This window comes from Pongo pygmaeus, chromosome 9 (genome assembly GCF_028885625.2).
Source record: "Pongo pygmaeus isolate AG05252 chromosome 9, NHGRI_mPonPyg2-v2.0_pri, whole genome shotgun sequence".
Taxonomy (NCBI): domain Eukaryota; kingdom Metazoa; phylum Chordata; class Mammalia; order Primates; family Hominidae; genus Pongo; species Pongo pygmaeus.
In genome coordinates this window covers 130,389,925-130,413,657 of record NC_072382.2, presented here as the reverse complement: position 1 = coordinate 130,413,657, position 23,733 = coordinate 130,389,925, and the positions used below count along the sequence as shown (strand labels likewise).

The window sequence follows — 23,733 nt, the reverse complement described above, 5'->3', positions numbered from 1 at the left end:
GAGTTGTAATTAGTTATGATTGGTATAATTGACCGTGGGCTCTTTAAATGGGGCAGTGTGCTGAAATTGACTGGGCTACAAGGGCAGGCTGAAGCTTCCCTAGCTCTCTTCATAGACTTCTTTTGTAGCATGTATTACATTTTTGGGGGGAGATCGTTGATTTATGTGTCTGTCTTCTCACTACAATGCAAACTTGCTATCTTTCTAGTGCCTAGAACAGTGCCTGGCACAGACAATTTATTAAACTAAAGTGAACCAATAGCACTACCTCTTCCTTACTTCCAAGTTAATGTGCAAAGGCAGAAGATGAGCAGTAAAATCTTCCTTTACTTACAATGTCATCTTAACTGCATTGCCAGCTTTATACAATGAAGGCTGATGATGATGTGGCTCCAAATGACAGTTATTAGATTTTCAAGGATTTTCAAAGTTTGTATCTTTATTAAAAAGAGAAAGAAGCCAACTATGACAAATCTTAATTCCCACCTCCTACTCAAAGAAGATGGAATCTTTTAGGATAAAAGTCTTAGATTAAGCAGCCAAATACCGACTTTTCAAAAAAAACTGTAATAACTCCATTCATAGAAGTGAGATTATGCTGTAACATTCTTACCAAAGTCCTGAATATGTGAATAAAAGATGCTGTGTATTTTCACTTAGGACAGATGTAAGATTTTCATATTGCTTACATTTTCCCTAAATGAGAAATGTATGAACACTTCTGCCCTTTTATTCCTACACCACGGACCATGAGTTAGGGCCGCTAAAGGTAGCCTTATTTTAGAGATTGCCTAAAACCAGACTTATATGAAAAGGGGATTTTTAGCTTTACTTTTCAGAAATCCTAAGTCCGTATCCAGTCAGCTGTCTTCCACAAAATTATTTTCTTTTCTTTAGAAAATATCACATTTCATATCAAGTTATTAGAGAGAAATGGGAAGCCTAAGCAGGTGACTGGGTGGTGGACATCCTGTTTGCTGACAGTCTCCAAATCTGTTTCTAAAGCAATCCCTTTCCCTCACCTGAGCCCTTGCCTAGGTTAATGGGGGCTCCATTGAGAAAGTCAAGGAACATGAAGCATGAATATTTACATATTCAGTAGAGAGTAAATGCATCAGCAAATGATGAGGTGAGATACAGTGTTATCCCACTGAGCTAGTTCCCTTTTGCTCATCTCCCTCCCTGTTACTCTCCAAGGCTGAGTTATATTCAGTTGAAGCATAATTTGAAGAACAGAAAATAAGGTGTGATTTGGTGCCGCCACCGTCAATAAACACTGCTTTCCACCTAGACTGCTGCGCCTGTCCCAGTGGCTGCTGTCCTGGTTGCAGGGGCAAGAGGAAGACTGCCTTTTTTCCAGCTTTCCCTGGCTTGACCACACCCCCCAATTTAAGGAGGCAGCTCTATTAGAAACATTATGGTCTTTGCATCCTCTTAAGCTACGGAGCAGAGGATTCCCGCAGGTAGTTGTAAAGAGACCACAGACTTTGAGGGAAGCTCACTCAGGATCTGCTCTCCGGCAAAGTAGTAAGTGAGGTGTGTGTCAGTTTCTGCCTAAAACTTTTCAGTCCATTTTCCTTTCCCTGCTTTAAAAAAATTTCTGTGGAATTAAAGAGTAAGTTGATAGGGAGATTCAGGATACAAGTGAGTTTTCTCTTTCTCTTTCCACATCTTTCTATATTCCCATTTAATTGTTTAACAATTTTCAAAAATACTTCCTAACCTTGTCAGAATAGTCTGAAAGCAAGACTATGTTTTTAAAAATGTTCCCTGCTTCATAGAAGCAAAACCATGCACGTTTTAGATACCCGTAGATTACTTGTCAGAAACCCCGATTTTGTGTGGGTGTGTGTTTTTTTTTGTTTTTTTTTTGCAAATTGGAGCACTTCCAAAGAAATAAAGCTGTAGTTAAACATATAAATTCTTTTTATTCTCTTTCACTCCTAGTAAACGTATTGTTTTATTTTTTTCCCCCGCTAGTAGTTTAATGAATTGCTTTTAATAGAGAGGAAATTGCTACAGGTTTGAATCTTGCTAGCCAAACTAGCCTGTTTGGTGTTTTTCTCTGTCTTGGGACTGACTTGCAGTTGTCCAAAGATCTACAAGTTCCTAAGTCTGTTGTTGAGACATGGTGTGGGTGTGGGCCGGGGTTGTCTCAGAGTTAGGGAGGTATTTCTTTTCCCCACGGTAGAGCTGGACTCAGTGGCAGGAGATGTCGATGGCAATTCCTCTGCATCCGGTGATTTTATCTGGCCATGACACTTTGTATGTGACTCCTCATCCACCGTTAAAGGTCTCTGTTACCAACTTTTAAAGTAGCATTTTCTTCGGGCAAACTTAAAAGGGTGCTGGGTCACTGAAATCAATGCATTCTATTGCAGGATTTCTTTATTACCTTTTGGGTGAGTTTTTGTTTTTAATCTCAAGGCTATTTTCCTTCTTACTTTAGACCACTTCCATGAAACTGAGAAAAAAGATACTTGTTAAACAGCAGGAAATACCAATTCTAAAATGATAACTCCGGCAGCTCCATTTGATTTGTAAAATTACTGATACGATAACTCTTTCATCAGTTGTGGTTTTGGATTTGGTGGCCTATTTTTATCCAAAGAGAAAACGCTTTTTCTTCAGGGGCTGTGGGCTGTGCACAAGGGCTGCAGGGTGGCCACTGCTGCTGTTGAGAGTCTTGCTCACCTGTTGTTCCTGAATGGAGGGAAGGGAGAGCTAATGAGTTAATGTCTGCAAAGTGCTTTGAAGATGAAAAGGTCTTTTCATGTGTTCAGTAGTGCAGTTATTAATATTAATATTTGAAGAAGCATGCTGCTTCTAATTGTAAATCGACTACTTCCATCCTTGCCAACTCAGTAGTGAAATAACAAACAGTTCAGGCAGCCATGCAGCCTCTTCCGTCCTGGTTCCGCTGCTGAGGATGTGGGAAGCCAAGCCGAGAGCCTGATTATGGAGGGGGCATCTTTGCCCGGCAGGCTCCTTACACGGAGGTGCTAGTTGCTGGCTGTGAAAGGATGTCCTGAGGCAGAGCCTGGGGGAAGCTGGTAGAGGGGTGGGATCCTTTGGCATCTGGCAGTCTGTGGCCAGAGCACAGACTTGGGCCAGTGGCCGGTCCCAGACGATAATGGAGTTCAAAGGCAAGTAGGGTCAGAACTTGAACCAGTGCTGGGTCAGAGAAGGGAAAGTGGCTGTGCACTTGGATTATGTCAGTGATTAGCTTTGTAACAGAGAACAGGGATTGAACGTGTCTGTGCCTTCTTCCCTTCATCTCTAAAAGGTGAGCAATCATTGCGCCCCGCCTGGTTTACAAATATGAGAGAATAGAAGTAAACAGCATAGAGCTATGAAAAATCAGAGTGCCAGTGAGGTCAAGGACTGTCTGAAGTAATACTACAACAAACGGGGTGTGTGGGTGCAGGTCCTCTTACCTAGGGGAGGGTGAGGCAGAAGGCAAAACACTGTGCAAACAAATAATCAACAGATTTCTCTCTTTGATTGCACTGATGAATTTCTTACTGATAACTGAGGTTCTGATGTACCTTGTGATTTTATTTATTGGTGAATAGATCTGTTTTCCATCGTGACTATCATTTTCTAATTACCAGTTCAAAATTCCCAACTGTTCACATCAAACAGCAGAAGGGAATGATTACATCCCACGAGCTGGGACCCTTCCTACCTTCCTTCCTTCCTTCCTTCCTTCCTTCCTTCCTTCCTCCCTCCCTCCCTTCCTTCCTCCCTTCCTTCCTTCCTCCCTTCTTCCCTCCCTTCCTTCCTCCCTTCCTTCCTTCCTCCCTTCTTCCCTCCCTTCCCTCCCTTTCTATCTTTCTTTTCTTTTCTTTCTTTCCTCCCTCCCTCCTTTCTTTTTCTTTCTTTCTTTCTTTCTCTTTCTTTCTTTTCTCTCCCCTCCTTTCTTCTTCTCTCTCTCCCTCTTCCCTCCTCCTTCCCTTTCCTCCCTTTCTTTCTTCATTATGGAAATTATAAAGCATTTAGCATTTGAGCAGAATTAATGTGGTATGCAGCAATTTAGTGGCATTTCAGGCAAATCTTGTAAGTTTCTTCAATCCAGAAAAATTAGATGTGAAGACATAACTTACTTTTTGTTTCCTCATCTCCTTTATCCCTATTGTTCTGAAAGTATAGCTTATTGGACTCCACCTTTTAATGTAGATGATTCTCTAGTTATCATATCCATTTTTCTTCATTTCACCTAAGGAAGGATACTCAGCCCTAATGTTTACTGAGCACTTAGTATGTTCCAGCATCCTTGCTAGGTGCTTTGCAGGGACTGCTTCATTTAATCTACAATGAAGTTTTGAGGTGGGCACTCCACTCTCATCATCCCCATTTACCAGGTGGGGACTCTGAGGCCCAGTCATATGACCATGTTAACTCATGGTGGACCCTGATTAGAGCCAATGGAATGTGAACCCAGAGCTTGTGATTGGACCTGCATGTCATAGGAATCTAAGTAACTCTAAGACACTTACACAAATTTAGGATAGATTTTTCTGCTTAGACTGATTTGCTTATCTAGGAGAACACTGGATTAGACCTGTTTTCTGAAGTGGTATCTGTGGATTACTTATTCATTTTTATGAAGATACTGACTTTGAAGGAAGACTACCCAGGCCCAGTTTCCTGGGTAAGTAAGTCAGTCCCTTCCGTGACAAATATCAGTTTTATTTCTACTCCATGCCCAACCTTGGGCTGGAGACCGTGCCAGACACAGAAGAAGCAATATGTAAACTCCATTTTTAAAATTAACACAATAATCTTTACTAGAAAAGAGAATAAAAATGAAAGACAATATAATTATTAAGTAGTGTAGTATAATCTATACATGCTTTGGGTGTTCAGGTAGAAAAAAATGGTATCTAGAACAGTGAGGGAAGGATGTTTCTGATCTGTCCTTTTTTCAAAAGAGGATAGATTTCATATTCCAGTAATCAAGTGTTGGTGCTGCCTGCAGAACTTAGAGGGAACAGGCTGGGTAGTACTTACTAGCATGAGAGTAAGCAACAAACATTTAGTGCAAATGTCAGGAAAATATTCTCAATGGGGAGGAAAAAATATATAAATTTTCAAGAGATGTGGAAAGGTAGAAAACTCCAGAATTTTAGTCTTTTTAGAGATTTAAAAGAGATTTAGTCTTTTTAGAGACTTAAAAAAAACTTTTCACTTTGAAATAGTTCCAGATGCATAAAAGTTTGCAAAACAATGTACAAAAAGTTTCCAAAACATGTGAGTCTTTTACAATTGTAAAAAAAATATATAATGCAAATAACTCTTTTAAATTATCTCTTGGTACCTCTTGTAATCCTAAATCCAAATGACTGATGTTGATGGGAGAAAGCACCATTGCCAGTTTCTTGATAAAAGGGACCAAATAACTAGAACCATGTCTTCTTAGGAAAAGCAAGAAGTCTTGGCAGATGTGCATCTGGCATATGGCTCCTGAGACACTGACAGGTCCTGAGCTACTCAATTCTCCCAGCCGGGTTTGTATTGCACCTGAGGTTACCAGCATCTGCTCAGCCTTGTCACAGAAGTCTTACCTGTTCTTCCTTGGGCTCTGCCTCCTAAACACCTACCTTGTTATAATCACTCATGAGTTCAACCAAGTTAGTCCAGCGCTGCCTTGCTACTCACAGTGAAGTCCTGTGACCTGCGGCATCAGCACCACGTGGGCGCTTGTTAGAAATGTGGAATGTCTGGCCAGACCTCAGACCTACTGCAGAAGACTGCATTGTAACAGGATCCCCGGGTGATTCATATGCACATTACAGTTTGGGAGGCACTGCTCTAAAGAAAAAGCAAAAACAAACGAAAAAGCAAAAATGAAAAAAATGAACAAACAAGAAATCTTGCACTATTTTCCACAGTGCTTTACTACTTCCTTATATTTGTATCTAGTTGCTAAAGCGTTAGTCCACAAAAGACTGACATTATATCAAAAAGATGTTGGTTTAACTCAGGAAGCTGCAATATTTCACCATTTGTGCTATGCAATCTTTCAATGAGTTAGTTCTCCACTGTAAGAAAAATACTTGCTTCTTGGTTTTATGCATAACAATGGTACAAACAGACTACCATTAAACAGAAATTGTGGTTCTTTTCTCCTGCAAAACTCTTGACTAATGCTACTCAACCTATGATTATGAAAGGGAATCCTGTTTTCATGACTTGAATACAAGTCTTTAGAAAAACAGATGAGAGATTTAGCTATCCATGTTCTAGCTCTAACACTTAAATAACCTCTGCCATGTTGGGCAGTAGAAAAAAGTAATTAATATAAACCAATAGTGTTACTAATTAGTAACATCAGTAAGCATTTACTAATGCTTACTAATTGCCAGGCACTACTGATAAAATAGCAATAATAACAATTATTATTCATTAATCATTTTTACTATGTATACAGCATGCTGCTAAGTATTTGTGTTTGTATAATCCTCCTCTATAATCCTGAAAGTGTTGGTATTATTACCTGCATTTTATAGTTGAGGAAACTGATTGTGAGGTTAAGAAATTTGCTCATGGCCATACACTCAGCAAGCAGTTCTACGTTCACCCACAGTATGTAACTCCAGGGTTCTTGATCACTGCTAAACACGTAACCTCTTGGGCCTCAGTTCATTGAAATAAATGAGAAGATTGATGAATTTTTTCCAACTCCAAAATTCATTGGATTTGCACAATCCCTCTTTATATAAGAATGCTAGCAAGCTGTTTAGCATTATACTGAGAAATTGGAACCTTACATTTTGGGTAATAAAACAAATGAAACTCCACCATGAAAATCACAATCAGACATAGTCCCAGAAGTCGCTTGCTGGATTTGAGAGATCTAAGGCAGCTGGTACCTTTTAGTTCAATTTTAACGGGGCATTATTGCAACTATCCAGTCCCCTCTCATTGTTCTTATAATATCTCTCTCTATTTATGGTGCCTCTCAGTTTTGTTGAGAATTCCTTTAGAGCCAGAACCCAGTCTAAACTCTAGATTATGTCTGACATGCTTCACAGGCTAAGAGTCAAAATGGAATTCTTTAAAATGCTAGTCTCTTCAGAGGTTTCATTGGCAGCAATCATCGGGTTAGGGTTGACGTTTTTAATCTTGTGGCCCTTCTTTGCATTTGACTTGGAAAACAGTCTCTTATCTCATGGCCTCTACCACAAGCATTCTTGTGAAGCAAAGAGTGCTCTACATTATTCCTCCAGCTTATTCTTTTTCTGTCTTGAGGATCTAAGTAAAACACAATCCTTATTTATTTATTCAGTTATTTGTGAGTACTTACCATGCTTCTGGCTCAGGGTACATCCTAAGACCAAGTGTGATCGTTTGTTGAATTTCATGGTAAAATACAGGATTTGAGGCATAGCATTTGTACACAGGCTATGGCCACTTTTACTGTAAGGCAGTGTATTGAATATTACCTTTGATCTTCAGGAAGATGTTCTGACAGAAGCATGATTGACTAGAAAGTGTAGATTGTTAGTATTTCAAAGGTTTCAGAGACTAGAATTGGCATTTTCTTAGTTAGATTCCTAGACCTAAGAGTCGGCAGGTTTTAATGTATTTCCTTGATGCCTAGGAGAAGCAAGACCTTTCTGTCCATTGTTGACAATGCCATTTCAGTACTGTATGGATTTGTTTCCACTGAGAAGGAAATGCATAAAATAATCCATGAAGCATTCCTTATTTCTTAACTGCTATGGTATACCAGAGTAAAACATCTTCTAGTCGTTCTCTTTTTCAGGAGATAGTAGCGAGTTACTCCTCAAGGAAGGATAAAACAATATACTCTTTAAAATTATAATGACATGAGTTCATTTTAATATTCTAAGAAGGATTCGTTGAGCTATGTCAATTCATAGAGGACTTGAAAGTGTTATGCTTAATTAGGAGATGGGTTTATTTTTAGAGAAATAGGAGATGGATATGACTCATTTCCATTTAAGCAAGGGTTGGGGGAATAATTATAGTGAAGTTGTGAAGAAACAAAGACTGAGATGTTAATTACTGTGAGTTGCTGCTCTGTGACCTTAGTGAAAGAATAAATGCACTTAGCTTAAGACACAGAAGCCAGTAGCCCGTAATTTGGAACACTGCCTTCATTTGTCAGTACTGGCTACTTAAAATAAGAAGGAATATTTACTGCTACTGTAATGTTGGATTACTTAGTGAAGCAAATGAGGTTCTTATAGATTTAGTAGTGAGACAGAAAAACCATCTTCAGTTCTTCTAATCCTTTTTCTTTTCTATGCGTTGTAACCACAGAGTTTCCATGGGGAGTGAGGAATGTTCAGCTTTCCTAGATATGATGGATCTTAAACTTGAGTTCTCAGAGAATTGGATTTGGGAGCTTTTGTTACAGTGACAGGTCAGGGAAGACATCTACTCAAATGATTTGAGAAATACACGTGGGCTACTCATGAGAATCAGAAAGAACACACTGAAGGAGTATAGATGAACTCATTAATCTGGTACATCCTTTAGGGTAGAGAAAAGTGCCATCTTGCTTGTAGTTAACTCTTGAGAAGCCTAACCTCAGGGTCACACAAGGACACACTTCATCACAGGGATGAAATTTTTTTTTTTTTTTTTTGATGTCCAAACGATAACTTACTCTCTTGGATAAGCTCAGGGCACACAAGGATTGTACACACCAACTCTGTTTCAAGTACTTTAGGTACTTTCCCTCATTTAGTAAACAGACACTTGTTGCATGGCTACTATGTGTCATCTGAAAAGACACCATCCTTACTCTCAAGTTACTCATCATTCAGGAGCAGAAACAGGCATAGATACAGGAAGTGTTGTGAACTTTGTTACATTGTTACAGTAAATCCCAGGGAGGGGCATCAAGGAGGTCCATGCAATTGCCAAAGAGGGTAGCAGGGAGGGGAAAGCTTCCTGAAAGAGGAGATACTCTGAGTCTTCAAAAATACATTTCTACAGTATTCAGAAAAAAGAAATTAAAACTCTATACATTGTAGATTAAAGATGTTGCCTTGGTAGCCCAGGTGTTGCCTTCAGTTTGTCAAAAATGCTGTTGTTTGAAGCAAGTTTTCTTTACGTGGCTAGTTGTTTTGGACGCCAAATTCTTTTTTTTTTTGCAATGGAGTTTTGCTCTTGTTGCCGGGTGGGAGTGAAATGGCGAGATCTTGGCTCACTGCAACCTCTGCCTCCCAGGCTCAAGCGATTCTTCTGCCTCAGCCTCCCAAATAGCTGGGATTACAGGCATGCACCACCACACCTGGCTAATTTTGTATTTTTAGTAGAGATGGAATTTCACTATGTTTGTCAGGCTGCTCTTGAACTCCTGACCTTGGGTGGTCCACCTACCTCGGCCTCCCAAATTGCTGGAATTACAGGTGTGAGCCACCGAGCCCGGCCCTGGAAGCCAAATTCTTTGTCTCCCGTATTCCAAGCCAGAAGGACATGCTTTTTGTTTGAACTGATAGGAATCCTAAATTATTGACATTAGGATAAATGCTCATTGGAAATCTATTCAAATTTTGCACAGTTTTCAAAGAGGAAAGGCTGGGGTGAGGGGTGGTGGGGAGAAATCTACACTTTCTGCCACAGCTTTGTTGCGCTTTTGAATTCCCCATGTGCCATCTTCATACCCAGGATATGTTTTAACCATAATTTGTTGCCTATGAAGCTAACATGAAGACGAGAGGGCAAGTGGACATTTAAAACATGATGCCTTTGTCAGTGGGAGTCTAATTTTGGCTGGTCTATTATGGAATGCATTTAGTCAATATGTATTCAAATACGGAATGCACATATTCTTTGTCCCCAAAATGCTCCTTTTCAGCATTTAGTGGGAATGTAAAATATTTTAGGAATTTTTATAATGACAAAGAATTGGGGACAAATTAATTATATGGTAATAAGAGGCTCTTTAAAAGTATGATATATACATACAATAGAATACTTAGCAGTCATCATCTGTAGGATAGACAGCCACATTTATCAACAGAGAAAAATGTCCATAGCATTATGTTAAATGTCAGTGAACAAAGCAGGTTACAAAAGAGCATGTGGAGAGTAATCTCATGAAGGTAAAATTGTAATCACATGTGTGTGTGTGACATCTATGTTCGTTTAGATACAATAAAAAATACCCAGAAGAATATTGAACAAATTATTAGTATAATTATCTCTACATGGTGAGGTTTCAGGTGATTCTAATATCCATCTGTGACTTTTTTGTATTTTAATTTTTGTGGTAACATTGTACTAGTTTGGCAAAAACTACTAATTTCAAAAGAATTTTGTTTTCAAAAGAAAAAAATTAAAGTGTAATTTACTTGGTATTTACCTAAAAGCATAGTTTTTCTTTTAGGAATACATAACCCCAAATGAAAAGGGCTTAACTGATGTCAAAGTTATCTAGAAATACAGCCAAGCAGGGTCAGAGTTGATGTGAACTGGATTCAGCCTTGATTCAAGCCTGGTCTCTTTGGGATTTCTTGTTCTTCTGCTGCCTTGGCCTGAACAGTCCCTCTCCTCCCTAATTTTTCCTTTATTCTGTGTCTCCCAACCTGCCCTGCCCTGCCCTGGCAAGCTTCGGGTGAAAGGAAGTGACAGCCTACAGGTCCTGGCCGGGTTGCCAGCTTGGGGAGGGTGGGAAGTTGGAGAAGTGATCACTCGCTCTATGAAGAATAGAACTCTCTAGAATCAAGCAGAACCATAGTTTTAAAGTGAGTTTTTGGACATGAGACACCCACATAAGCCAAAGTGTTGACTTTTTTGTCTTCTCCATCGCATGCTTGTTTCTGTCCTTGCCATCCAGGGTGATGAGGGTGCTTAGAGAAGCATCTTCTCTTTTTTTTTTTTTTTTTGGCTTTTTGGCAGAAGAGAATTCCCTCCCACGTGACAACTGCTTGAACATCAGCTGCACCAATTTTTTTCTTAGCATTGCACACGTTTATTGCATAAATACAAAGCAACTGTGGCATCTGAAGATTTACTCCCCAGCTAAGAAGCATCCATGAGACCTGTTTGGGTGCAAAAATGATTTGGACGCTGGGTAATGAAGGGTCTAGAGAAGCATCTTCTCTAAGCACAGGCGGAGGCTGAAGACCAGGAGTCTGGTCTCAGCTTGGCCAATTAGCAGCATCGCCTTAGTCTTTCTCCTCATTTGTAAAAAGGGGTTTACACGAAAAAAGTGTGTACAAGTTTTCTAACTTACACTATTGTATTTAACAGTTATCTATGTGCCAGCTACTTTCCAACACTGGCCTAGGATCCAGGGATCTGGAGTGAATAAATTAACTAAATCTCCCCTCTTGGGGAGTTTAATTCTAACAGAGTGGACTTTGGAGAAGACAATGAACAAACACCTAGGTGTCAGAGTAGGGAGAAAGGCGCTGCTATTCATATGCGGTGATGGGAAAAGCCTTCTTAGATGAGGTGGCATTAAATAGCTATGTGAATAGAAGGAAACGGTTTTCCCTTAGAAATGGATCCTGAAACAAACTGATTATTTCAAGTGGTTCTTTATCTAGACCTGCAATCTATTCAGATTCTCTATTTTGAGGAACAAATATATTCACATCTGATCTACCTCTTACATTTTTAGTCTTGTGAGACCAATTCATTCATTTATTCATTCACTGATTTAAAAAAACAATGAGTTTCCATTATGCCCCATGGTCTGTCTTAAGTGCTGAAGACAAAAATGAAAAAGGCATGGTGCCTGCCTTCAAGCAGCTCAGAATTTAGCTTGAGAGACAAACAGAAGCAGATGGTAATAAAACAATGTGATACGCACCATGATAGAAATACACTTTGGGAACATATACAAGGAGCCGCTAACCCTGGCTGGGGTGAAGGGTGGCTCAGGAAGGATTCCAGGCTGCAATAACCTCTGAGCTGAGCCTAAAACCCTGAGGAGGCAGGGTTCACTCATCTTGAGGGTGGATGGGCATTCCTAGCAGAGGGGGTAACATGAGAAGGGCAGGGGAGTGAGACCTGCTACCATGTGCCTAAGAAAACAACAGAGTTCCATGTTGCAGTGGAGGGTGCAGGGGTCACGGCGAGAGGGGGCTGGAGAGGTGGGAGGGAGCATGAGGGGGCACACAGCAAGCCACAGTCCAGAGCAGGGCAGCCTTCTTTCCGACCCACTTATCCTGCGGCTCGGGTGGCGCAGGTCCTTTTCAAGAAAAATAAACTCAGCTCTGCAAGACCCTCTGTTACCAAGTGTCCAAATCATTTTTGCACCCAAACAGGTCTCATGGATGCTTCTTGGCTGGGGAGTAAATCTTCAGATGCCACAGTTGCTTTGTATTTATGCAATAAACGTGTGCAATGCTAAGAAAAAAGTTGGTGCAGCTGATGTTCAAGCAGTTGTCTTGTGGGAGGGAATTCTCTTTTGCCAAAAAGCCAAAAAAGAAAAGAAAAAACAAATGCTACTAAAAAAACTACCTAAACACTTCATTTACTTCTTCTGAGAAGGTTTACGTCTCTAGCAGCTGTTCTGTGTCACAATCTACAAGTGGAAAAAGGGCGGGTTCTTTTTTTCTTTCTCCAAAAAAATAATAAAGCAGCAATCCATTTCTGTCCGAGAGTTATTTCCTGAGACGAGAGCCCTTGAGAGCCCTGGCAACTCCCTCTTGTCAGTTTCCTCTCTGGGCAAAGGGCTTTTCCCCAAGGGAAGTGTCATTCATACAGTCATAGCTTCAAGAAAACAGTGCAGCACAAAGTGCACCAGATGTTGGGCCAGAGCTTTCCTCCCTCACTCTGTCAATGAGAAGAGAAAACATATTTCCACTGACCCCTTTTCCAGGAGTGTTGCTATGAGGGGGAGTGTTGTCTGGCCGGCAGACAGAAACCCTTGGTATCTTTGAGCTGGGCTTCAGGATGTGGCTGCCAATTCCAGAAGTCCTTTCTCTTAGAAATACGTGAGTAAAATAGACATTTGAAAGGTGAAGGTCCTTTGCTGCTTGTGGGACTCTAGGGATGATTTATAGGGCCATGTGGTTACACCTTGCTCTATGCAATCTTTCACAATTTCCTATTCCCTGCACCCAGCAGAACTGACTGCTTCCTATTTCTTTTTCCATATTGTTGGCCAACTACTCATCACATTATGCTATAGTTATACGTGAGCCTGTCGGTTCCACTGCCTGAAGATAGAGACCCTGTCTTTCTCAGCTTTTTCCTGAGTCTGATAGAATCTAAGGGCCATGAGGTCAGGAATCCTTGTTTACTGGTGTGTTTCAAGTGCCCAGGGCCGTGCCTGACACATAGTAGGTGCATAGTGATTATTTACCAAATGAATAAACAAGCCACTAACAAAGGACGCCTATTACATGATTGTTGGATGAATACAATCGTACTCCCTTAACTGTGGTTTTGCTTTCCGAGGTTTCAGTTACTCTCCCTCAACCAAGGTCTGAAAATAGGTGAGTAGCAGTACAGTAAGATATTTTGAGAGAGAGAGAGAGAGAGAAACCACATTCAATAACTTTTATCACAGTATATTGTTATAATTGTTCTATTCATGTATTAGTTATTGTTGTTAATCTCTTACTGCATCTAATGTATAGGTTAAACTTTATCATAGGTGTGTATGTATAGAAAAACACATAATATGTATGGGGTTCTGTACTATCTGAGGTTTCAGGCCTCCACTGGAGGGTTTTGGAACAAATCCTATTTGGGTAAGGGGAGACTACTGTAACTGAGGTTTGTGAGGACTCAGGAGATCCATGGGGCTTTTTTTGGAGGAAATCAGAGGGTTGAATGTTTACATGAAACAGCATTCCCACATCATTGGGGGGAATTCCAAAAAGTATTCATTTCTAAAAGGTATTAGTTGCCCTGCAGGACCCTGGAGGGATGATCAACATTTCCCTAGGGAATTTGATTGTGGTTAAGCCATTATCAGTATGACACAATCAATGTTGTTAACTTTTATGTCTCATCCAAAGATCTCAAAGTAGATCAAAAACTTTGAAGTGGGATATATGGTTTGATGATGATTCATCGGGACTTTAAAACTTGATTCTAAGAGTAAAAATGAGGAACACTTTGGTGGGAAAGGAGCCATGGAGCTCAGTGTGATGATCCTCACAGTGTATGGTCAGGACAGGCATACCTAAACCATGTGACACGCATCTTACTCTTAGCTCATGCTCAGTGCCTAGTACAGAGTCGGACCCATCACAGGTACTCACTGTTCTTGGAAACAAACACTGAGTAGTGACCCCTGATGCAGATGTTAACAATGTCCCTGGCCTAGGGTACTTTGAGCTTTTCCTACTATTCATCTTCACCAGTGAGGAGCTCTTCCTGGGGTGGTTTTGCTATAGTGGAGATCAATTTCCTAAAAAACTAAAGGACAAAATCTTGATTAACATAGACTAGCTATCCAGACCCTTAGTTAATTTTTTAAAATTAATGTTATTTTGACTGCTTTCTACATTTGGAAGAAAAGGCATAAGAAAAAAGGCAAAGTTTTAGTTAAAAACACAAAGTATAATTCTAGGATAAGTTATGTCTTCAGGAGGTTTGTGGCTTACATCCCTTAACCATATGATATTAGTAGCTTTGTGGTTGTAGACCTTAGGCAGTATAGTTTTATATTGCCAAGCCTGTTTAACTATATCATTTAAACATTTGAATACATTTCATATGAAAGAAGGGATCAAGATGGTGAACCAAACTGCAAATTGAACATAAGACATTTCTTAGTACTCGATTTTTCTTGAAATGTATCAGTTGCTTTAAATGTAGAATTAAGGAAAAGGGCAGACAAATACAAACTGGAAAGCAGTGAAGTTAAAGCATCACTTCCTAACAATAAGAATTTGGCCTCTGAGTGGTATGCCTAGGAATTTAATCTTCGAGATTATTCAAGAATGACTTTTTAAATGCATAGTATTAAGTTTATGAAAGTGTGTAATGCACTTTCGAAAGTATTTAGGTCAACAGAGATGTTCGATATATAATGATGACCAGTAGCTAGCTGGAAAATCCCTTCAGCCAGAAAATTGCTCAAGCATTCTGGTCACTCAGACTTCCAATGTAGAAAATAACCCTCAAAAAGAGTTATTTAATAGCCCTTCTCCTTTTTTCAAGATCAATAATGTTCAATCCCTTTTGCAGGGTTTCTCTCTGTTTATCTGTTTCTTGGGGTACTGGGTGACATACCTCTTCAGGAGAGCTTTTTCCATCCTTCCTTTCTCCGATCCTTTCTCTGTTTATTCCTTTATCAGTTAATTTATGCCCCCAACTGTGTATTGCATGCCTACTTATCTGCCAGGCCTGGTTGTGGGTGGGGGAGACACACAAGAACTGGTTCCTGCCCAGAAACCCTACAAAAATGTGCCTCTTGTGCACTGGTTTACTGCTTGTTGTCTGCAGTGTGTAGACATGGTCTGTTATCCATGTTACCTTACAACCAGGGAACTGGTTCTGTCTGAGGTCTGCTCTTACCGGTGCTGGGGGTTAGTCACTGATCTTTCTGAATTTCCATTGCTTTCCCTGCCATGCAAAGAAGTGAACTGGTTGGTTCCTAAGGAGACTTTTAGTTCTAAGGTTCGTGTCTTCCTTGTGGATTCTAATCCACAAACCTGTGAGCATCCAGAGGCTCAGCGAACGCCTTCTCTCACACAGGTGCTGAGAGCAGAATGAGCTACTTTGTGGATTCTGCTGGGAGCAGCCCCGTCCCTTACTCAGCGGCTCGTCCTGCAGTGGTGGTGAGTGGTGGCCCCTTCCCTGCCCCTTTGCCCACACAACCTTCTCCACTCCTCCCTGTGCTTCCTGTATCCTGACCGTCAGTAGACAGAGAAGCCAGGAACCTGAACTCCAAGGTTCGAATCAGCTTTGAATCTTTTGGAGGACCTCAATTGTAAGATTATCTATGATTTTATCAGCATATAAAAGAAAACCAAATACTGATGGATTTGCTGAAGAAATTTTAGTGTGTTTGAGTTTGAGAGAAATGACTCAAATATGATGAGCATTTAAAGCCAGTTGATTTTCACTGCCCAGTTCATTTGATGGAGATTTTTTACATATTGATGTACCTTATTCCTATACATATTATAATTGAATTTACTTTTGGCCTCAGACATAAAAAGTCAATAATGCAAGTTTTCTAATCACAGACTTTAAAAGTGAAAATGGAATATGACAATAAGTTTATGGAAAAATTTCATAAATCCTAGAATAAGAGGGGACAAAGAAACTTTAAAATAGGACTGGATAAAGTTTTTTGTCCATAGGTAAGAAGATCCTTGCCCAAGCTATATGCTGATCAACAGAAATGCTTTGACAAATTTCTCAAAAATGTATTGTGTGAGGATCTTATAATGTGATATTGATCAGTTCCAATATTAAAAGAAACTAATATCAGCAGCTGTGTCATTAATTATTCTTTCTAAATTCTGTTACGTTTTTATCCAAAGATAGCCATCATAAATGTTGATTTTTTTTTTTTTCACTTATGGTGAAATACAGACAGATACGTTTATTTCATTTATTTTTTTCTTTTCCTTTCTTTTTTTTTTTTTTCTGTCACTCAGGCTGGAGTGCAGTGGCACAATCTTGGCTCACTCCAACCTCCATCTTCTGGGTTCAAGCAATTCTCCTGCCTTAGCCTCACAAGTAGCTGGGATTACAGACCTGCACCACCATGCCTGGCTAATTTTTGTATTTTTAGTAGAGAAGGGGTTTCACCATGTTGGCCAGGCTGGTCTTGAACTCATGACCTCAAGTGATCTTTCTTTGAGATGGAGTCTTGCTCTGTTGCCCAGGCTGGAGTGCAGTGGTTTGATCTCTGCTCACTGCAACCTGTGCCTCCCGGGTTCAAGCGATTCTCCTGCCTCAGCCTCCCGAGTGGCTGGGATTACAGGTGCCCACCACCACTCCCAACTAATTTTTTGTATTTTTAGTAGAGACAGAGTTTCACCATGTTGGCCAGGCTGGTCTCAAACTCCTGACCTCGGGTGATCCACCCACCTCGGCCTCCCAAAGTGCTGGGATTACAGGCGTGAGGCACTGAGCCCAGTCGCAAATAAGTTTATTATATTGTTGTTATGATTATTAACTTTTCCCAGTACATTTATGGATCTGAATTAACACCAATAAACAAGTACGCATTTCTGACTTGTCTTTGACTCTGTCTTGCCAGAGATTCTGTATAGTTTTTAACACTGATTAAAGTTAACTATGACCTCTCACTGTAGTTGTATATTAAAAGACCTGAATTGTTTGAAGGTTTTTTTTTTTTTTTTTTTTAGACGGAGTCTTGCTCTGTTGCCCAGGCTGGACGGAGTCTCTCTCTGTCACCCAGGCTGGAGTGCAGTGGCGCGATCTCGGCTCACTGCAAGCTCCGCCTCCTGGGTTCACGCCATTCTCCTGCCTCAGCCTCTCCGAGTAGCTGGGACTACAGGCGCCCGCCACCACGCCCGGCTAAATTTTTATATTTTTAGTAGAGACAGGGTTTCACCGTGGTCTCGATCTCCTGACCTCGTGATCCGCCCGCCTTGGCCTTCCAAAGTGCTGGGATTACAAGCATGAGCCACCGCGCCCAGCCTGAAGTTCTTTTTTTAGCATTAAAAAAAAAAAAAAAAAAACTCTCAGTAGCTATTCTATGTTCAAGGGAAAAGACACATTTTAAGGATGATTGAGACATCTCTCTTCAGTAGCTGTTTTTACCACATTTTTCTTCTTTTTAAAATGGCTTCTGTGTTCATGTAAGCACCGTTTACTTTTACAAAAAATTAGAATCAGAAAAAGGTTTAGACGATAATATATATCAGAAATATGTTTAAACTGCCTCCTCCCCAACACTCCACTGCATGACAAGTCCAGGCAAGGAGTCACTCGAGTTTGCTTAGTAGCGATTGCCAAAGGACTTGCAGTTTAAGATCATATCGAGGGCTGAAGAAGTTGCCAGAAAAGGGCTCCTCCTCCTTTTCCTCACATAGAGGTCATCATTTAAAGTTAACACAAATGACATTAAAATTTCCTTAAAGATGATATTGTAGAAATTTGTTAAAATAAATAATGATATTGTGATTTCAGAGCAAAATGTGTCATTGACTTGAAAAACAAGATTTAAAAGCCAGTCCATGTTAATTCTATTTACAGGTATTATAATCAAATTAAAACAGATTAATATTTTGGCTAAGAATGAAATGCCATGGCTGGGCTCAGTGGCTCACACCTGTAATCCTGGCACTTTGGAAGGCTGAGGCGGGCAGATCACTTGAGGTCAGGAGTTTGAGACCAGCCAGGCCAACATGATGAAACCCCGTCTTTACTAAAAATACAGAAAAAATTAGCTGGGTGTGGTGGCACATGCCTGTAATCCCAGCTACTCAGGAGGCTGTGGCATGAGAATCAATTGAACCCAGGAGGTGGAGGTTGCAGCGAGCTGAAATTGTGCCATTGCACACTCCAGCCTGGGTGACAGAGCGAGACTCCATCTAAAAAAAAAAAAAGAAAAAAAAAAGAAAAAGAAAAAGAAAGAAAAGAAAGAAAGAAATGTCACACAAATATGTACTTAGTTTAGACACTGAAATAAAAAGCCTATTATAAGTATAAAAGTTCCAGATATAATATAATGTCATCCTAGACAGGGTATCTCAAAATTGTAGGAGAATAAAAAAATCCCAAACCAAATAACTCTAAGTGCATAATTTCAACTAAAGACACCTCCCTGCAATTGAACACCCTGGATATTTTAAATAAATTTTGAATGGCTTCCATTGGTTTCAAACCAAATAATCCGTTTATTCCCACCCATGACAGCCATATCTGAAAAACATTAACATGTGAGATCCTTTTCACTACAAAGTTCAAAGTTGCTTGGGTAAAAGCAGAAGGTTGCATAAAAGAGCTGCTGAATTATTGTTCTTGCACTTGCACTTCTAACTTCTCTCTGGGCCTCAGTTTCTCTGTCCCTGAAACGATTTAGGCAAACTTCCAGAGCAAGCAAAGAAGCCCTTTAATTTTTTCACATACTCTTTCTCTAATAAAAATTAAGAAGTAAATAACACTTACTAGTATAAACTCAAGTTTAGTAAACCAACTCAAACCATAACCTCTAACTTTAGACTGGGCTGTAATAAACAGAGAATCTGTAAATTGTCTACAAAATATAACTTTAGGACATTGGCACTAGAGACACCAGCAAACAAACCTCACATTCAGTTGCAATCTAAGATACCCTGGAGGTGTAAGCACAGCTCCATTAACTTTCCTAGATAAGAAAGTCAGAGCCCCAGGCAACCAGTGTCTTCGCAGTTCTGTTGGAGCCTCCCTGTCCAGAGCTCAACCCGTGGTGCTTAATCCAATAATCCAAGTCCTCCTACCTGGTGCCCTAGTCTCTGATTTAGTTAGTCTGACACACCAAAAAAAAAAAAAGAAACTCTGTCCCATGTATGGTAAATTCAGAGTGAAAAGAAAACCATAAGAGTAGTGGGGTTTTCAGTAGGGGGTGCTTTTGTCCCCCAAAGGGATATTTGGCAATGCCTGGAGACGTGTCTCGTTGTTAAAATTTAGGAGGTGCTCCTGGCATCAGAGTAGAAGCCAGGGATGTAACTAAACATCCTTTAGTACACAAGACAGCCTCCTGTGACAAACAATTATCCATCCCCAAATTCTGATAGTGCTGAGGTTGAGAAACCTAGTCTAGAGTAGCCACAGATCAAGCTTGAAAGCAGAATGGGACAGTGTGTACAGACTGCTCTAAGCAGGTCTTGGTTATTAGTAAATTATTGCTTTAGAAAGGGAAATCTAACAAAAGAAAGTGAGACTGTGTTCCTGCTCCGAGGGGCTCTTACTTAGCGTGCTGCATTAGTTGGCCAAGAAACAATCTCTTCTAAAATAGGATGTCAATATTTTCTAGCGCCTAAAGATAACTAAGTCTGGGAGTCCTTGCTTGTAAATTAGAGGTCACATTAACGTTATCTGGTCATTTGCTGTGGAAGAATGCTTGGAAATCACGGGAGCCACAGTGGTTAAAATCCATGCCAGCCTCAGGTAATCACGGTTTTGCACAGAATTCACATTCTCTGCCTCAGCGTCAGTTTCTCAAAAGCAGGACTCATGGTTTCCTCATGTGTAAGGTCAGCCCTTCAGGAGGCCATAATGAATGAGGTGATGTCACAGTGGGGAGGTAGAGAAGCAACACTTTGGGAAGTTGTCTGGCCATTGTGTGGGAGGGATGACCTTTCCAGGTACTTCTATGGGCTGTGTGTCAGGGACCCTTTCATCCATGGGGAGGAAGTGCTCCTTCCTGTTATGCAGCCTCTGCAAGCCCAAGCCCGCTGTGAGCCTGGAAGTCCCTCGCAAGCCCAGTACTTTTGTCCTCTCATGCGTCATTCTCCCCTTCACAGCACTGTGCTGGACCAGCTGAGAGTGGCGGGAATGAGCGGGCTGGGCTGCTCTCAGTTTTGACTAAACATGGCCCAGCCTGGGCTGTCTCACCGGCAAGGAGGATGTGCGGAGGAGTTCCTGGGGGATTAGTGACCCCTTTGGCCATGCGGGCTTTAGGAAACACCTTGGGCTGTACAGAGGAAAGGAACGGCCCACTCACCTCCTCCCAGAGCCACAGACTTTGGGGGATAGAACAACATGCTCGGGCAGGAGTGGCCCACTGTGCTCGACCTAAGGGAAGGCACCTATGCCCAAGAGGCTAACTACATATCCCCAGGTGCCAGAATTTCCTGTGATAAGACTCTGGGCTTAGGGGACATCCCTGGTAATCTGAGGGTGAAGTAACTGTATTAAAAACTCCTCACTCTTGGCTGGCCGCAGTGGTTCACGCCTGTAATCCCAGCACTTTAGGAGGCCGAGACAGGTGGATTACCTGAGGTCAGGAGTTCGAGACCAGCCTGGCCAACATGATAAAACTCCATCTCTACTAAAAATACAAAAAATTAGCCGGGTGTGGTATCAGACGCCTATAATTCCAGCTACTCAGGAGGCTGAGACAGGAGAATCGCTTGAACCCAGGAGGCGGAGGTTGCAGTGAGCCGAGAGCATGCCACTGCACTCCAGCCTGAGCAACAGAGTGAGACTCTGTTTCAAAAAAAAACAAAAACAAAAAAAACCCAGAAAAACAAAAAACTTGCCACTCTTTCACTCTCCCTAGATCAAATGTGTTTCTCTTAAAACATGGTCCCTATGTTGTTTCGGTGAAAACAGGGGTTCAGAAACTGTCCAACAAAAGCCTGTTTTTTGACTTGTGAATTTATGCCACGAAAGCCTTCAATGTTGTATAAATTGGATCCCATTTATTAGACACTTAATTTCTTTCATTATACAGATAAAATATTGTGAAATCAAGGATATTGCAGACGTATGAGCACTGAATCAACAGGGCACTGGAAATAAGCCTGAGTTCATGCTGGATGTCACCTTGGGAGGGACCCCAGGGAGGCTGTCAGTCATTGCCAGCTCTGGGCATTGGCCTCCGTCCTTCCTGTGCGGTTCCAGTGGGACTTGGATACCTGGGGGTCAGCTGAATCTCTAGCTGGTGCCAGCATAGAGGGTAGTCGTGCCCTGAGGCTTAGCTAAGTGCATTGCAGAAAAAGAGCTCCAAATTAACCACGGCCCTCAGAGCAGCTTCCTGTCACAGAGACTTTTGGGCAAGTCCTCTTTTGTACATATTCTTTCTTCCTTCCATAATTGATTGATCGACTGGTTGATTGATACACAGAACTCTATTTCCACCTTCAGGCCCTCTGGTGAGGCAGAAGCCAACCCACCTTATACTGTCTCCTTGACAGCAGACATGAGATAGAGCCTTTACTCCTGGTCCAGGCAGCTGTGGAAGAGTCCCAGCCAAATTCTAGTGGAAAGCACTTGGGCTTTAGAATCAGAAAGAGACCTGGATTAAGTTCTGTCTGGTACTCTTTTTTTTTTTTTTTGAGATGGAGTCTCGCTCTGTCCCCCAGATTGGAGTGCAGCGACGCAATCTCGGCTCACAGCAGGCTCTGCCCCCCGGATTCACGCCATTCTCCTGCCTCAGCCTCCCGAGTAGCTGGGACTACAGGCGCCCGCCACTGTGCCCAGCTAATTTTTTGTATTTTTAGTAGAGATGGGATTTCACCGTGTTAGCCAGGGTGGTCTGGATCTCCTGACCTCGTGATCCGCCCACCTCGGCCTCCCAAAGTGCTGGGATTACAGGTGTGAGCCACCGCGACTGGCCCTGTCTGGTACTCTTTAGCTGTTTGATCTTGGGCAAATTACTTACCTCCTCTGAACCTCAGTGTCTTCATCTGTAAAATAGGCATGGTATAAGGTACATGGAAGGTCACTGTGACGGTTCAGTGAGAACATGCTTGTCAAGCGCCTCCACAAAGATGACCTCTGTCAATTCTCTTTTCCTTTTAGTCACTATGTCATCTCTTTCTATTCTTGACTTTTTGATTGTGTTAGATGGATACTGGGGCTGGGAAGGGGTGAGGATTTCCACTTGTCCATACAAGGGTGTTGCCAGAAGAAGACGGGGCTCCTGTGGTGAAGATGGAGACATCCTCATTGGGAAACCTCCTTGTTTCATCACTGCCCTACATGAGAAACAGCTCCCTTGCCACCAGATCAAAGTTCTCTTGTCATGGCTGGTGGTTTACAACCCCATTGTGTAAACAGACCTCCTTTTCTTATCTTGAGTAATTGCAGTTTAATTGGGCCTCCTTGGGATGCAGTTCCCTTCCTACCCAGGGCTCTGGCTGTTGGCACACTCACTTCCAGCCCGTAGGCCTCCAGACTCCAGCCATTGGATATGTTCACAGAAGGGTCACTCTGCTGTCCCTGCCCTTCTTATGCAGTGATTGTGCTTGCTACCATGAGGCCTAGTGAAGACACCCTTTCCTTCTCTCTGGGAATCCTGGAGAGCAATGGACAAATTATTTGGGGCTAGAGAAGTGGGAATCCACAAAAAGAAATTTAAAACCTAAGTGGGAATGAGACTGCTGAAACATAGTGTTTAGGGAAATTATTTATGCTCATAACTCTTAGTGGTTGTCATAGAAATTGAAGGAAAAAAGAAAATAACCTATATATTTCCAGCATCTTGGACTGCGGGGCTTCTCTAAGCTACTAGGTTCAATCATCACAAGCTAGAGAATTTCAGAGTGAGACCACAATATAAAGACCATCTTGCAATATCAGGTAATTCAGATCCTAAGAGGTTAAATGAATTACTGGAGTTTCCTCAGGTATTTTGTTACAGCACTCCTGTCTTGGTCCATTAGTGCTGCTATAGCAAAATACCTGAGACTGGGTAATTCAAAAAGAATAGAAATTTATTGCTCACAGTTCTGGATGCTGGAATGTTCAAGATCAAGGCATTGGCAGGCTCTGTGTCTGGTGAGAGTCCCATCTCAGCTTCCAAGATGGACCCTTCTTGCTGCATTCTCTAGAGGGGATGAACGCTGTGTCCTCAGTGGTGGAAGGGAGGGAAGTGGCCAAACCCACTCCTTCAAGTCCTTTTAAAGGGCCCTAGTCCCATCCTTGAGGGCTTTGCCCTGACAACTTACTCACCTCATAATGCCTCCACCTATTAATATTATCACATTAGTGTTTTACATTTCAACTTATAAATTTGGGGGGACATATCCATAACAACTCCTTACAAACACGTTTATTTTATTTATTTATTTATCTATTTATTTATTTATTTGATATTTGGTGATAGTAAGAACTTACAATTTATTTTCACTCATGTATTTATATGCTTTA

General features: G+C 41.3%; 1 protein-coding gene across 2 annotated transcripts in view; it reads left to right on the top strand.

Moving 5' to 3' along the window:
* ETS1 (ETS proto-oncogene 1, transcription factor) overlaps window positions 1-23,733 on the top strand; it is a 138,027-nt gene that overhangs the window by 7,418 nt on the left and 106,876 nt on the right. The window contains exons 1-2 of one of the 2 annotated variants that reach the window (XM_054438711.2): window positions 1,466-1,536; window positions 15,649-15,731. In XM_054438711.2, the coding sequence (XP_054294686.1) occupies window positions 15,663-15,731 (69 nt within the window). In that variant the 5' untranslated portion in view covers window positions 1,466-1,536; window positions 15,649-15,662. Of the gene's footprint in view, window positions 1-1,465; window positions 1,537-15,648; window positions 15,732-23,733 lie in introns of those variants that run through there. The other variant, XM_063671608.1, reaches the window with a different exon arrangement.